Genomic DNA, 15,909 nt, shown 5'->3' on the forward strand with positions numbered 1-15,909 from the left:
CTTTGGCTTGTAACCCCCGCCGAGGGGTGGGGAACACCTATTGATACAATCCTATGTAGAATGCTGTCCATGTCCCAGGAAACCTCTCATTCTGCTTAAATCTTGGCCCAGCGCAACAGGACTGCAGCGGCGATAACGGGCAGAACGCTCACCAGCTCCCCCAGTCCAGCAAACTCTGGCGGAAGCCTCACGTTGACAAAGGCCCCGGCCGCGAATAGTACCGCGACAGTGTTGTAGACGAAGCTCCACGCAAAGTTGAACTTGATGCGATGAACAGACTTCTTGCTGGCGTTGAGTATTGTAAGAATGCCGGACAGATCGGGGCGCATGAGAACGACGTCTGCTGCGGACTGCGCAATGTCGCTGCCTTGGTTGATGTGGACCCCTACGGTTGCTTGAGCGAGAGCTACAGCGTCGTTTGTGCCGTCGCCGCAAAACATTACGACTGCTTTCTTTGCCGGCGAGGCGCTCAGTAGCCTTTCGACATAAGCTTGCTTGCTGGCCGGGGTACTGCGTGAGAGGACGTTGCCTGTAGGAATCGCTAGTTTTCTCGCGACGCTTTGGACGGCACCGTCGTCATCACCCGAGACCAAATGGACGAACACGCCCCGATCTTGGAGTTGTGCGACTACCTCGACGGCATCGCCCCGTAGCTCGTCCTCGAGTCCAAAGACGGCAGCCAGCGCGCCGTCAATTGTGAAGCAGAATGTTGTGAAGCCTTGTGCCAGTGCCGACTGGACGACGGGATCGGAGGACATTCCTAGCCAAGCAGAGTTTCCGGCCCGAAGCGATTGACCGGAGATGCAAGCCTTCATGCCTCGCCCTGTCAAGCTTTTAGCTCCAGGCACAACTGCAGCATCGATCCCCATCTCGATCAAATGGCTTGCCACGGCGAGAGAAACGGGATGCAAGCTGTCTTGGATCAAGCCCAATAGCAAGGGTAAGACAACTTCCTGGTCGGCAGAACAGTGCTCGAAGACTACTGCCAGCTTTCCCTTCGTCAAGGTACCCGTTTTGTCAAAGACCAGGTCAGAAGTCCTGTAGGCGACTTCAATTGCACTTGCCGACTTGAAGATGACACCTCGCTCCGCAGCGACGCCACTTGCAATGACGACGACCATCGGTACGGCGAGTCCGATTGCACAGGGGCACGAGACAATAAGAACGGTGATGGCGTATGTGATTGCGTCCACGGCGGCCCGAGAGCTCGTGTATCCGCGAACGGCGATTCCGACGGCGAGCCAGATAGCAAATGTGATAAAGGTCAGGGCGACGACGACGGGGACGAAGACGGATGCAACCTTGTCCGCGAGCTCCTGCATCTTGGGCTTGGACAACTTTGCTTCGTCAACCATGGCTGCAATGGCCATCACCGTGTTCTCACCCGGGAGGCGGGTAATTCTGACCGTCAGTATCCCGGAGCCGTTCAGAGTACCTGCGATGACGGGGGAACCGGCTTGCTTCTCGACCGGCATCGACTCTCCGGTTAACATGGACTCGTTCACTTCCGAAGACCCCGACAAGACCGTTCCATCTGTTGGAATCCTGGTGTCCGGGAGCACCTTGAAGATGTCGCCATACTGAAACAGTCGGACATCAATCTCTCGGGAGCCTGCGTCCTCGAGAGAGTTTTCCATGAGGATCGCAGTCGCTGACTGGAGGGACTGGAAAGAGATGGACTCGACAGCCTTCTGACGGGAGAGAGCCGCAAGGAACCTCCCGACCATGATGAGAGTGACGAGGAGAGTGCTCGTTTCGAAAAATTGGCCGTTGGAAAGTTGGTTTCCAGCCAATAGGTAGGCAAAGGAGACGACGGAAAAGAAATACGCGGCGCTCGTGCTCAGCACGATCAGGAGGTCCATTTCAACGACGCGAGAAAAAACGAGAGCCTTAAGAGCCTTGGGGTAGAACGGCCCGGCGACGACGACCTGAACGATGGTTGCCAGGGCTAGCGACGCAGAGCTGTATGCGATCTCGCGATCATGGATCGGGGCCCAGGCCATGACAAGGACCGGGATGGTAAGAATGATGGACAAAAGGGTCATGTACCCGATATTTCGGACGTGTCTGCCTCCGGCCTCGAGCCCTGGGTCGCCGCGGATGGGGGCAAGCGATGCGATATGGCGCCAATGTTCCTCCATAAGATCTCGAGCTCCGACGAGCTTTGGGTCGAAGCCGACTCGCGCAGTGTCATTGCTGAGAGGGGATATGTCCAGAACACCAAGTGGCCAACTGCCGGAGACAAATGCCGACATGTTTCCGACGACGACAACGTCAACGCTTGTGCCTTGGGCGGCAAGCCTTTCGCATTTGAACTCGGTAGTGCGTTCCAGATGCTTAAGAACATCGCTCACGGAAGAAAGATTGAGATCCACATCGAACTCTGCTCGCGAGAGAATCAGGCTGGTTTTGAGGTTGCCGATGCCCGCCAATGTCGCAAGCGTCCGGTTGAGCTTGGTTTCGCAGCCGGTGCAGGTCATGCCAGAGACACAAAGAACAACATGCTCGACGTCGTCGACCTTGTTTTCAAGATCATTCTGCTTGCCGGCAATGGGATGAAGCGTCGATATCTCAACAGACTTGGGCAGCTTCGAGGAGCAGCAAGCAGCTGGACAGTCAGGTTGGGACGAGACGGCGTCGGGCCTTTCGTAAGCGGGACCTCGGCAGCAGCCTTTCTTGTCTGAACCTCCCGTAGTACCGACAACAACCGGATCGGAAGCTTTCTGTCGGCGAGTCCTAGTGGCGGCAGAAGATGGCGTAGTACACACACCCGTGGCACTGCTCGAGCCAGCGGACCTGCGGGAGCGAACAGAGCCAGGGTTGTTCTTCCTTTCCACAGACGATTTGCGCATCTCGCAGCACGACTCCTGTCCGAGAGCAATGAGTGCACGGCAAATGCATCCAAGGGTCTCGAGGGTGGCGCCATATCGCTCTCTAGCGGTACGACGATGGTCTTCGCACGCAGCAGAAGGCGATGTCCGTCGGGATGAGGAAGCTACCGAAATCAGCCAGAGACTCATGATTCTTGGACGCCAGATCAAACCATACACTTGCTGCCTCCAACGCATGTCCTTGCCGAAGCCGACTGGCATTGGCGAAAGGCCAGACGGTCGAGGCAGGAATCGTCACAGCAGGGGGATGGTTTGCCACGGCAGCAGTCCGCAACCTTTGCATCGTCGGGGACAGAATCCGGGACGGAGCTGGGACCACAGCCAGCGTCGCAGCAGTTTTTCTTGCCGGGCGGAATCGACGGTTCGGCAATGGTTTCACCCTCGTCACTGTGCGTCAAGACACAAGCACCGGGTGCGGCCGAGCAGCAGCCGTCCTGGCAAGAATTGGTGGATCTTGGGTTAGCGGTGCAACACTCATCAGCTTCTGCAACAGTAGCGGTGCCGCCAGTGCAACAGTTGTCAGCAGCATTGCCATTGTCCCCTTCCCCCTCCCCGGCAGCGCCATCCTGTCGCGTACAAGCATCGCTTGCCACCTCGTCTGAAGGGCAGCCGGATGGAAGAAGGGACTGAGACTGCGGTCCCGATCCACAACACGCACGCGCCATGGTTCTGTGGTGGCGATTGTTTCTTGTTTGATGAATTCGAATAGATGTTTTTGAAGTATGTGGAGGGGAGGGAGCGTAAGCACGGATGACGGTTAGGCATCAGCAGCAGCAGCAGCAGCAGTAGGGGCGAGTTTATTGTGGTTTAGGTCAGCCCCAGCCACTGCACAGCACATGTACACAGTGTGGATGGTCTTGGACATTCTAAACATTGGATGGATGATATGCTGAGACGCGGGGAAGGAGTGTCGCACGGACCCAGCGACAGCACAGCACCGGAAGGAGCAGGAGAGACACGGTGAAATCGACGGAATACCGAAATAGGCAATTCGACGATGCGGGGTAGGAGGGAGCCAGAAATACCCACTTACTCCATGGAAGAATACTGGCCAAGTTTTCTCCCAGTTTCCTACCACTCGGCCATGCCAGCACAGTCAATTATTGCTTCCTCTTGGCTTTCTGGGCTCATCGGATGGCTCCTCGACACTCAGGTGCTTCACTCGAGACTGCGAAATCGGGAGGCTAGAACAAGAAACTCTCTACGGAGTATTCGAGGTGAATTTATTGCTCGCAAGCCATTGTTGCTACAGCATTTCATGAGCGGCTATGACGAGTGACTAGGATGAGCATCACGAGAAAGAAGAAAGTTCTAGTCTCATTACATCGACACGTCAGAGTACTTTTCGCAAAGAAAGTGACCAAAAATTTCGTTGAGAGGATGGGATCGACGAGTTGCAACACATAAGCCAAACAACACAGCTACCCATGACATCATGTATCGTTCAACCAATGCTCCAGAACGGTACTAACTACAATCGAAATCTCAGCGACGCGAGGAGAATGACGTAGGCAAATAGAACAAGACGTTGAGGCGTCAGGGTAAGAGAAAGCGCATCAGCGAGCGCCACAGCGAGATTACGCCCATGGCATGTCTCGGAATGTCGAGCCTCATGGCCTTGATGACAAGCTCATCCCCACCCGTCTCCGTCGGGAGTAGGACAGGCCCAAGATCAGCAAAGCCGAGCCCCGAAAACAGAATGTACGCTCGCGAGCTTGACTGGACGCCGATGAACGCCTGCTTCTCTCGCGCTAAGTCGACCCCCCAGCTCATGAGTGCCTTGCCGTACCCGCGACGCTGGTAGGCTGGCCGAGTTGCCAGGACGTGAAGGTGTATGCAAGGGCCGTGCTGGCCGAGACGCACCCCCCGACCGTCAAGATAGGCTTGATGCAGGACTGAGAACCTGTCAGGCAGCCGGTTGGTGTTTTCGTTGGCGGGACTGGATGCGTTGTGAAGTAAAGCGACAGCTGCCCGCAAGGTAAGCATCGGAACCCCCCTGCGTACATGCAACTATGAAGCTCAATCGAGGGCGAAGAGTCGAGGTACAAACGGAGCCAACTCACTGTCATCGTGCAGCTCCTCCTGGGCCTGGCTCTGGTGGCAATGTGACCACCCACCAACAGCCGAGAGGTCCCAAACCGCGACCGAGACGATGAGAGGTGCAGAGGGGCGACTCCTGTCAATATCCGAGCGCTCGAGCTCGAGCACCAGCACGAGCCAGTTCTTGTCCGGGCCTGGCTCGAGACAACTTCGCAGGAGTTCTTCGCTCTTTTCGACCAGCTCGCTATTGCTTTGCGCCTTGGGTGAGAAAAATGCCTTCCAAGGAGACTCTTCCGAAAGGGCGGCCAGGATAAGGCGTGCCGCCGCGGGAACGTCGTGAATGGAGGCCGGTCGTACCCTTGTCCCCATCGTCACCTCTTGGCTGACTGGCTGGCTTCTGACTGGCAGTCGGTCTTGGACAAGGCGAGAATATCTTGCGCCTGCCGCTGGGCAACACCTGGCTTTAAAAAAGTCTGCTCAACACAACGCGGGACTCTTTTCAGAGACGTCGTTTTGCCTCTTCCCCGACAGAGCAGAAAGTGGAAATTCCCTCATGACGCCGTGCAACATATGCAGGTGGTTTGGTTAACAAGCGCCCGCTGACCCGGCTCAGCTTGTGATGATAATGCTACCCTCCAATGCTACGGCGAGGGTACTGCACGAGTGTATCTCTACTGCCACCATGCGAAGTCGTCTTTCCAGTCGGTCGTCATCGTCGTCACCAAAACCCCTCGGCGACTCGATTGTGTGAAACAGGCAAAGGGACGACGACCCATCGATCTTGACCGCAATCGAATCAGAACCGCCGTACATGGATGCGGGCTCTACACGCAGAGGTCCATATTTCATTTCAGTACCCTGCACTCGAAGCAGGTGTGCAGCTCAGAGGCATCGCCTGACTACGCGTGGTGTTGCTGCTCTAGCTATGACCTGCCGTCGTTCGTTCTCGCATTCAATCGAAGACCCCCCATCTAGCTTCGATGGCCATGCCAGAGACGTTGGTTCTATTACCATATACCAGCGGTTTCAAAGCGCCTTCGGCCGAAGTAATGTACCCATTAAGACACTTCGAAAACGTCACCTTGGCTTGCGTTTTCAAAAAGAATTCATCGTACTTTGGAGCTAGCGCGTCGCCGAGACTTCTGACCGTTCCGGATGGAAACATCTCCTCCCACGGTCGTCGGCAGGCCTTGCCTTTGCAGCTCTTAAGCGTGAGCAGCAGGGCATCGAGTCGGGCCGAGATCTGGGGGATGCGAAAACCCGATATGGTGCCTTGGTGGCCGTACAGGTTTTGCAGCTGGTTTGGGTCGGCCTGCGCGGGTCCGGTCAGTATGGTGGCAATATCTATGCCGCTGGCATACAAGCTCGGGCTCGGCTCCTTACTTTGATATCGTATAGTTCATGATCATTTGTGCACCACACACTATAGGAAAGATCATAGTCGTCGCTGACGACACGCACTGTCTTGTACGTATTGGGATCCATGATGAGCCCTGCGTCTTTTATCAGCATTCGGCACGACATTGCCGGTTCGTAATCATGTTTCGGTCCCAAGTTGATACATACTTGTCGCCCTAGAGAAAACCCTTCCCTCGACGATACCGTGTCCCCAGAACTCGACATTGATGTGCTCCTGCTTCAGCTTCTTTGACCCTTGACTCGCTGTCGTGAGAGGGATTGGCTCGCCGTCAAAGTCGTCATGCAGAGGGATACCGGCAAGCTCGAAGAGGGTTGGGACGACGTCCGTATGCGAGCTCGGGAAGGATACCGCCTTTCCGGCTGCGATACCGGGTCCGCGCGCGATGAATGGGATATTGATATCCTCTTCAATATTGCACGTCTTGCCCGGGGGCAGTCTATGCTGACCAATGTGATAGCCGTTGTCGCTCGTGTAGAAGAGGTATGTGTTGGCCAGGACATCAGGATGGGCCTCAAGTTTCGTCATGATGTCGCTGACAAGATCATCGACGGCCTGCAACGACTGAAGCCTCTTGCGGTAGAACTTGTCGACGTATCTCATCTGACCTTTGCTGAGCGCTGGTAGTCGAGTAAAGTAGCCGACAGCCCCAGGACGCTGCCCAAGAATGTTATCCGTTAGCCTTCCTGCACCCAGGGTCGTGGTTGAATTAAATTCGTGCTTACTATTGTATCGGGGTTGAAACTTGGACCTCTCGGGATAACGACATCGGGAAAAAGATCCTTGTGCCTATCTGCCGGCCTCGGAGAACCGAAGCGAACAGCGCCGGTTTTCCCAAACGTCGTCTCGGAGTGAGGTCCGACGGGCATGACGCCGAGGAAGAACGGCTTCCCAGCCTCGATGGCGTTTCCGAGGAACTCGACGGACCGGTTTGCAATAAGGTCGGTCGAATATTTGCCAGTTTGAAACTGGACAGGGCCGTTGTCGAGGGCCATGGATGCATTGCAGTAGTAGTACGTATTGGGCTCTATCAGGACTGGCGAGGGGTATGAATGTCAACCGAAATCCACAAAAAAGTTGTATCAACGGTGGCGTGGGCCTTACAATCCGACCGTGTCCAGCCAGCGGCAAACGGCTTGTTGTAGGTGGACAGGGTTTGACCGTTCATAAACTTGCCGGTGTAGTAAGTGTTATATCCGGCATCCTGTAGCCACACCGGCAGATACTTGTCGTTGAGCCCCTCGGCGATGAACTTGCTGTAGCCGCCTGCATAGGTTCGAGAGTGAGTGGGTGGGTGGTTCTCGGATGCGAGGCTGATGTGGCCAGGTTCAGCAGTCATGGAACTTACCATAGGGCTTGGAGATCGAAAGTCAGCATTCAGTGCCACTCGGCGGTTCCCCAACACGGACAGAGGAATGGCAGAGGAATCACGTACAGGGCTGAGGGCGGTGACGTTGGTGTTGTGGGCAGCCTTGCCGGTGAGCAGCGAGACTCTCGAGGGGCAGCACAGGGCAATGGTGCAGAAGTGCTTCTTGAACGAGGTGCCCTTGTCAATGAAGTGTTTCTTCACCATGGGTTGGTAGCTGAGCGAGTCGAGGAGCAGGTCCTGGTCGTCGGTCATGATGAAGATGAAGTTGGGCTTGGGCTTATTGGGGCCGGGCTCTCCAACCGGGCCCACGAGCGGTTGGTCGGCGGCATGAACATTGATGACGAGGAAGGCGACTGCGACAAGAAAGAATGGTATGGCCATGCGTAATTCGACCACCCGTCTGGAGAACGGCTTGGGTACTCGATGCTGCTGAGGGAGGTAGACTTTCAGAGGACCGGTTGGAGATGCCTCGTTGGTTACGGCTGCCGCTTCGCCCTGGCGTAGGGGGGGTGAAGAAAGATGGTGTTGTGACTGGCCGATGTAGTTGGGCCGAAAAAGATGTCTTTGTTGGCCTCAGATACCGAGGGCATCTACATGCTAGTGTTCATGAGCATGAGTGGCTAGTGCTCTACAGCACTGCGACAAGCCCCCGGATCGCCGGGAATATTTGTTTCAGGCTAGTACTGATGGGACTATCATTGGCGGGGCGATCTGCTTAGCGCATGGCTAGAATACGGGGCAGGGGATAATTATCATGGTTCCTCTAAAGTAATTATTACCCCGGAAACTGACATAGTCTGTATTACTTGCTTTACGCATTTGGTTGCCGTTCATCATATGCGTACGACGCCGTAGTGCACGTAGATTACTGTTAAGGAGAGTTTAGCGCATCTAGAAGCTATAATATAATTCGGCAGAAAACCTACTTCTGCTTCTCGCCTTGCCTGCTAGCAATTGCAGTCTCATTAGAAAAAAATCCAATACTTCCATTGGGAAGCTGGGATATTTATGTATTGTCTAGCCAAAGCATAGCGCTTTTGGGCATTCTCTAGGGTTAATTTTAGCCGTCGTAAGGCATGGGTAAGTTGGATGCCTTCTGCCTTAAGGAATTGCGTTAAAGTCCTTATAGAACAATAAAGATCGCAGTCATGAAGAAGCTAATTAGCTGAAATAAAAGGGTTGATAGCAATAGATCGAAAAATAACTCTTTTATTGCGTTCTGAAAGGCTGTGCGGCCGGCCTCTGCGAGAAGGTTTTCAGTATTTTGTTAGTCGTCGTATCGAAGGAGGATATTACCAGATATTATTGATCCGGGAGAAATCCCCTCTTTTCTAGCAATCTTACGATGGGAACGGCCTAATAGGGCCCACATTGCAATTCTAGTCCTCTTCTAAGGACTTTGCTCTAGTCTAGGCGTAGTTGGAGCCATAGTTCTGCTGCAATTTCATTTTGAATTTCAAGGGTTGTCCGGAGTTTAAGGAATCAATTTTTGAGGCGCGCGACACGTACAAGTACACGCGACTGAATCGACACTGTTGCTACCCCACCGTAACAGGATGTCCCTCGCCCGTTAGTCTTGTCCTCAAGACTCCAATCTTCCTAGTTGAAATCGTCTGACGCGATAAGCTACCATATAGGTAAAGCATGGTTAATTTGCAGGTGGCGTGGGGGTGCAATGAGTATTCTCTCGATGGTATCCCATAGCGTCCTGTTGTTTGACTGTTTCTCATACTTGGATAATTCGTCGCGAAAATGATCGCATCGTTTTGTTAGGTCGGCCAAGGTCGTTGTTTCGTTGTTGGGAGGGTGTTCCACTATGTGTTCACAGGCCTGAATAAGCTGCTTGAATGCGTTGATGGCTTGATCCCGACTTTGTGACCACAATTCCTCAGCAATTTTTTTTTTCCTTTCTTGGTTCCTTACAGCAACACAATCCTGCTTAATATTTTCATTTACGTTCTCAGAAAGCGGACAGTATATCCTCCGCAGGGCAAATGTACTCAAGCCCGTCTGCGGCCATGATTTTCCAACGGCCGCAGTCTGAATATATTTTGGCAGAGTGTCGATCACCTCGAAAGCTTTGTGAAGTGTCGTGTCGATCGCCCGAGCGATCTCTCCGATACGACCATCCACCTGAGCCAGTGAATTGATTAAGCGTCCTGCAGGCTCGACCAGTTGACCAATGGCAGAAAGCTTTATCGCCGAGATCGAAAATATCAGGGAACTGCGATATCCTGCCTTCCCACTTTGTCTTTCGGTGGCGTGCGTCGCGGGCAGGGATTTGGCTTCTTTCTTTCTTGGCAGCGTAGAGATAGCTTCCCCCTTCTTGGTCTGGCTGGCAATTTAATATCTCCGTCGTCGGCAAGGTCGGCGATGATGGCCAACTCTTGGGCAAGTTCTTGTACTCCTGTCGTCCGCAGCACTGCCTAAACTCTGCCCAGAGCGTACTCCAAAGCCTTCTGGGAAAATGTCCCGACGTCGAATTGCTTAGCCATGCCTTTAAGCTGCATTTCGAGCATCGCTGATTGTGCCCAGTTGAGACAACTCTCTCCGGGACCTGGTAACTTGAGGCCTCGAAATAATTCTGTGACTTCAATTGTTGACGTTGTCGCACTTCCAATATTAATCCTCGCCATGAAAGTTTGGACATTGGCCGGTTCAACGGCGTACTTATACTGATACATAAAAGGCGAGGGGTGACCCTTGCTTGGCGGATGATTGGAGATGACCGACTGTTTGTTTCCTTGACGAATATAACGCCAATCAGATGCATCGAAAGAATCGACAACTTCACCTCTGGATCCTTTTTTGCTGGCATGAATCGCCCAGTGGAAAGTATTGAGGTCATCTGTTCCGTAGGGGACATACTCAGGACGGCTAAACAGTGCAAGGGTGAAAATCTTTTCTTCGATCTGATTTATGGCAGGCAGAACAGCCTCGGTTGGTATGGCGTAAATGAAACTCGGCCACTGAAGCCAGAGCAGGAAGGAGAGAAGGGTGATCCATTGTCGCAACATGATGATGTCAGTAGTGACCAGTGTTAGGTTTCGGACGAGGAAGAGCAAGTGCTTGAAGAAGAATGATGATCGGTAAGCTAAAACCAAGGTGTCTAGGCCATGTTCTTATATTTTAAAGGTTACGCTCACCGTGGGGATCGTAAGAAGTGAAGAGGAAAATTCTTGGCCTTGTATTTACTATCGATGTTGGTAGGTACTCTTTCTTGTTGATGTCGTTGTTACGTGTGGATATATGCTCGACTTTGTGTTTCTGTTAACGTTCGGTTCGATTCCGCATTACGGTTTAGCCCTGGTTGGTATAGAGTAAATAAAACTCGGCCACTGAAGCCAGAGGTGAAAGGAGAGAAGAGTGCTCCAGTATCGCAACATAATTACGTCAGTAGTGCCCAGTTTTGGTTTCGGACGACGAAGAGCAAGGGCTTGAAGAAGAGTAATGATCCGTAAGCTATACCTCAGGTGTCTACTCCGTAGTTCATGTTCGTATTTATGTGAAGGGTATACTCCCTGTGGGAATCGCAAGAAGTTAAGAGCAAAATTCATCGCCTCGTATTTACCCATCGATGTTAGTACTCTTTGATATTGGCCTAAGGGTATTTCTTCGCCTCGTATTTACCTATCGATGTGGGTGCCCTTTCTTGTTAACCTCGCTGTTGCGTGTGGATATATGCTCGACTTCGTTCGTATCCCTGTTGACATTCGGTTTGATTCGGCATTACGGTTCAACGCCATTTGGTGCTAATTACAATAATGAGATATGAAATACAGTATTTTATGGATGCGCATTATCTTGGGTAGCGAAAGTTTGTGGTTGGCTTTTTGAAATGATTCGGCTGACTTTGAACGGACCATGTTTTTTGTAATACAGTTTGTCGCTTGATCGCGTTGTCTTATGTTTCGTCGGAGTAGGTAGACTATGTCTCTCTCCCGAAAGATTGGTCCCTTCAATCTTTTCTTGGCCATTTATCTTTTAACGAATTCCAATACTTTTCCTATTTCTTCGTGCTATTTTTGTACAGTACTTGTTCCGCCTGCACGGCTTGATCTACTTGTAAGGCGTGTCGTGGATTGTATCTGTAGATAGTATAATAGAGTATTCATAATTATACGAACTATTTCCTCTATTCACACGATTTTTCGCCTAGCGCCCCACAACGCCCCGCTATAAATTCTTAGCGCTAATACAGTACAAAAAGATACAAGTAATTATCGAGTATAATTCTTGTTGTTCCTCAATATCTTCCTTAATATCTCTCCAAATTCCATCAATATCCCGCCTTGTTGGAAGAGGCTGTACAAAAATTACATTAGCTAACTTATCATCGAGATGGTCGTTTTCAGCCTTATCCCAATCAATATACGCTATTATTTCTTCTCTAGTCCAATCTCTAGTACTAGTTTGTATTTTACATTGCTTTCCTATTTACTTCCAATTAAGGCACCAATTATATATAGCTTTAGTATACCGTAATGGTAGGTTTTTAGCCTTCCTGTATTTCTGGTTTGTCCTATTACTTAGATGCTCTTGCATTTGGTACTAAGTATCTCTATCCGTAATATATCTCTGATAGATAGCTAATGGGTTATTAAACTGTAGGACTGGGGCTACTATAGCTGCTGTAGCTGCTGTAGCTGCTATAGCTAATGTAACTGCTGTAACTACTCGAGCTACTGTAATTGCTAGTACTGCTCTATATTGCTGTTTACCCTTGCCTGTAAGGAACGTTGTCGCTCGTTCCACTGCTGCACTTAAAATTCAATAGTCTCGAATTGCGATAAATTCCTCCGGATACATGCATTTAGCTTAGTTAACCCATTTCGTCTGTTTTGCTTAGGCTGCTGTAGACTATACCTTAAAGAAAGGTTACCCTTTTCAGTATCACGGGGCCGGGGCCGGCCTCGAAGGTTCTGCACAATAGCTGGGTTACGGATTCGAAGAAGTGGTTGGACTAATATAAATCCGAGCAGGCCTACACTAGGGGCGACGCTTATTAGAAAAGGCCACTGTAGTCAGAATCTCTTTTGTAGAAGGATCAAGGCTATTTTATTTGTCAATTCGTATGCTCCTGTTGAAGACTACAGCGTATAGTGTGACAGTAGTTGTAGTTGTGTACTCTGTATTCATACTGTGGCCAAAGAGATTGCCCCATCAGATCGCACTCTAAACGCAATCCGCAGATACAAGTAATTTCGCATTGGGGGAAACCACTTGCTGAGGTGAACTGCGCCTCCAGTACATTTCACCCGCCGTCCACTTGCTGAAAAGCCGGCCATTTCCCAGGCAATACGTTCTACCACTTATCATTGACCAAGCGATTTGGCTCGTTCTATTCGTGCAATAAACTCAAATCTGAGTTGATGGTAGAACCTGTGGAGAAAACGTCTACTAACGGACCGAGCCGTGCGTTGGTGAGGGTGTTTGCATGTCGGATGACCTCAACGGGGCCTTGCGTCCGTCGTTTGGCCGGATGGCGTGTAGCTGTTGAAGGATCTACCGAGCCTGGTGTTTGAAGGAATCCTCTTGGTCTTGCGACAGGCATGGCGATGCGGCGTTCAGAGCAACGCCGGGTAACCTTCCTTAGCTAGCACGAGGTGGCCCTTGCTTTGTGTGCGAGATGTCAGATTTTGAGTAGTATTAGCGTCGCCGGAGAGGGAGGATACATTGCCGGCAAGGTAGAAATGCCCAGCACTTGGATATGTCTCAAGGCGCGCTTGACAATGGTAATGGCATCGACTTCGTTTGGTTCGGCAGAGGCGAAGTTCACTTGCTGCACACCCCGGTCCTGTGCAGGTCTTTCGACTAAAGCAGCCGATGATGCACGGCCCCCCTCGGCTTCAGGGTAAATTTGGATGGACTCATGGAAGAGGTCAACCAGGGAACCCCGGTGCTGCAGAGAGTCTGAAGCGAGCCTGCAGAGAGCGCTGATGCGGCGATCTGGACTCAAAAGTCGTTCGGCTTGGGTACGCACAGGCCGTAGTGCGGCAGGTCGGCGTACATATTGGCAGTGGATAAATCGTCTAGGCTTGATGCGTGCGGACCCACGATGGAAGGAAATGGAGATATCAGTTGCATGAAAGTTGTGTTGGGGAGAGAGGCGTGGAATGCCAGTTGGCGACGAGCGGTGGCATGAGGGTCTTTGGTGGAAGGAAAATGACGGCTCTCGAATCTGCGCATAGCGGCGTCAGCAAATGTGCCGGCAGATTGGCCCGGTGAGTGATCCAGTAGTGATCCAGTAGAGTGACCCAGTAGAGTGATCCAGTAGAGTGATCCAATGTTGCGAGCTCAAAGTTGTTCTACTGATGATCGGGACCAAACGAGTGAGCTTCGGAGAATGTCAAGGCGGTGTGCAGGTACCTGAGACTTTGTACCGGAATGATGAATGCCAATCGTCGTGACCAGCCTCGGCGACTATTCCAACACTCGCTGGCGTCGACCGACTGAAGGCTCCGACCAGGTAGAGCTTGTTCGGGGGCCAGGTCTGACGATGTTAGTCTGCTCCATCTTGCCTTTTGTAGCATTTGGGTATAGAATCGGCCTCCTTGTTGCATCTCACAGCGTTACTCTGCAGCTGCCGGTACTCTGTGTATGTGCACACCTACGCAACAACAGATACAACATGGACGTCCAGCCTCGTCGATCACCTTCCTCCCTCTCGGCAATGGTCAGTTGCAGCGGAATTGTGGAAAGAACGGTACCTTCCCGTTCATCCAGCGTAGGCCTATTTGCTAGGAGAGAGAATGGTGGGCGAAGGGTGGAGGGAAGAAGGAGCAAGGGTCATACCTACTCGGAACACCCTTCCGCGTGATGTCGACAGGCAGGCGCGACCTGCAATACCCTGGCCTGGCCGGGCAGCTGCCGATCTCGAAAGGGCAAGTGCACTCACCGCCTTGGGCCCTTTCTCCTCCAGGTGGCGGTGCTGATTCGATTCGGACTTGCGGGACTGAACATGAAGGATGCAGCATGCTCGATGGCTACCTGCTATCTGCTACCTGGATGAGGTTTTTGTGTCCCATCTTGCGCAAGAGCGCATGGGTTCTCTTAGGTATCTCCCCTCTCCATGCCAGTCCCCCCAAGCCCAGGATCCCTCCCGGACTGGTGCCAGCACCGGCGCCATTTTTGTCCTTGGGTGCCGTAACGGAAACTGATGACGAAGAATCCAGAGGGCCCTATGCCGGCCATACCTTGCAGCTTGGACGCGTCGGTGATGCTGCGAGGGCGTGGATTTTGTGTCGTCGTTGGGCTTGTCGTGATCACCGCGTATCACTCGGTGCGTGATGCGTGTCGATGGCCGTCTCGCGCAGGCTTCGTCGCGGGGAATGCTCCCGTAGCATCACGTACTGCCCTTCGCCCGCTCGTGATCCCGCGGCGAGCTCCCGAAAGCCAAGAGAAGCGTACATGGATCGGCCGGATGGTGCGGACACGAGCCAAATGCCGTGCTGGCCTGCGTCGGCGGCGTCGATGCCCCAGCGTGTCAGCATCCTGCCGATGCCCTTGGAGCGGTACGGTTCGGCGACGGCGATGGAGTTGAGCGCTGCAGCCACCGGTCAGCCAAGGTTCCGACGGGCGAGTGGTTCACGCTTGGAGTTGGGGGACTCGCTCCACATGTGGTCGAGCGACGTTGTGCCAAAGAGCGGCATGGCGCGTTGCATCAACTCGGCAATCTCCGAATCGCATCTCGCGGCCGCTTCCAGATCGATGCACGCGGGAACCACCGTCTTTGCAGCCGGCTTCGAAGGAGGCCCAGCAACAGCATCCAAAGCGGGTGCGACCCATTCGGCAAAGGCCACGACAGTGGCATCCTTCTCTGGCTCTCCTTCCTCGGCGACGGCGACAATGTACCGAGTCCGTCGCTGTCCGAACGCGTTGGCCGCACGCTTGCCGTACCAATCGAGCTGATCCTGGAGGCCGGGCCGGATGCGCAGGTGGCCCGGAAACAAGACTCGGTGGTAGGGGCTGGCGTGAAAAGACTGGACTTCGATGGCAGCCATGGCCTCGACGTCGGAGCGTCGAGCGTCGCGGATGCGGAACGGCATTGCGAAGCTGGGACTGCGTGGTTCGGCTGTGCTACTCTGCCTACGGCAACGACATGCAGCTGTTCAGGATCGGGACCGGATTCGATGCTGATGCGGCGCCAATATATTATACGCGCAACCAAGAGTTGGCACGAGAGACGATGG

At 52.8% G+C, this 15,909-nt stretch overlaps 6 protein-coding genes across 6 annotated transcripts; all 6 read right to left on the bottom strand.

Annotated features, from left to right (window-relative positions):
• Positions 1 to 95: 95 nt before the first annotated feature.
• DCS_04017 (uncharacterized protein) lies at positions 96 to 3,556 on the bottom strand (the record flags this gene model as incomplete). Its single annotated transcript, XM_040801329.1, has 2 exons — positions 96 to 2,995; positions 3,049 to 3,556. 2 exons carry the CDS (start codon positions 3,554 to 3,556, stop codon positions 96 to 98), a joined length of 3,408 nt encoding a protein of 1,135 aa, XP_040656362.1.
• An 871-nt stretch (positions 3,557 to 4,427) lies between these two features.
• Positions 4,428 to 5,300, bottom strand: DCS_04018 (uncharacterized protein; the record flags this gene model as incomplete). The annotated part of the gene is made up of 2 exons (XM_040801330.1): positions 4,428 to 4,786; positions 4,955 to 5,300. 2 exons carry the CDS (start codon positions 5,298 to 5,300, stop codon positions 4,428 to 4,430), a joined length of 705 nt encoding a protein of 234 aa, XP_040656363.1.
• A 583-nt stretch (positions 5,301 to 5,883) lies between these two features.
• DCS_04019 (arylsulfatase precursor) lies at positions 5,884 to 8,098 on the bottom strand (the record flags this gene model as incomplete). The annotated part of the gene is made up of 5 exons (XM_040801331.1): positions 5,884 to 6,243; positions 6,315 to 6,424; positions 6,498 to 7,005; positions 7,074 to 7,384; positions 7,453 to 8,098. The coding sequence occupies 5 exons, from the start codon at positions 8,096 to 8,098 to the stop codon at positions 5,884 to 5,886; spliced, it is 1,935 nt and encodes a 644-aa protein (XP_040656364.1).
• A 2,045-nt stretch (positions 8,099 to 10,143) lies between these two features.
• On the bottom strand, positions 10,144 to 10,734 carry DCS_04020 (uncharacterized protein; the record flags this gene model as incomplete). The annotated part of the gene is made up of 1 exon (XM_040801332.1): positions 10,144 to 10,734. The coding sequence occupies one exon, from the start codon at positions 10,732 to 10,734 to the stop codon at positions 10,144 to 10,146; it is 591 nt and encodes a 196-aa protein (XP_040656365.1).
• A 2,615-nt stretch (positions 10,735 to 13,349) lies between these two features.
• On the bottom strand, positions 13,350 to 13,729 carry DCS_04021 (uncharacterized protein; the record flags this gene model as incomplete). Its single annotated transcript, XM_040801333.1, has 2 exons — positions 13,350 to 13,641; positions 13,701 to 13,729. 2 exons carry the CDS (start codon positions 13,727 to 13,729, stop codon positions 13,350 to 13,352), a joined length of 321 nt encoding a protein of 106 aa, XP_040656366.1.
• Positions 13,730 to 14,982: 1,253 nt separating this feature from the next.
• DCS_04022 (uncharacterized protein) lies at positions 14,983 to 15,765 on the bottom strand (the record flags this gene model as incomplete). The annotated part of the gene is made up of 2 exons (XM_040801334.1): positions 14,983 to 15,263; positions 15,309 to 15,765. The coding sequence occupies 2 exons, from the start codon at positions 15,763 to 15,765 to the stop codon at positions 14,983 to 14,985; spliced, it is 738 nt and encodes a 245-aa protein (XP_040656367.1).
• Positions 15,766 to 15,909: the final 144 nt, after the last annotated feature.

This window comes from Drechmeria coniospora, chromosome 02 (genome assembly GCF_001625195.1).
Source record: "Drechmeria coniospora strain ARSEF 6962 chromosome 02, whole genome shotgun sequence".
Taxonomy (NCBI): domain Eukaryota; kingdom Fungi; phylum Ascomycota; class Sordariomycetes; order Hypocreales; family Ophiocordycipitaceae; genus Drechmeria; species Drechmeria coniospora.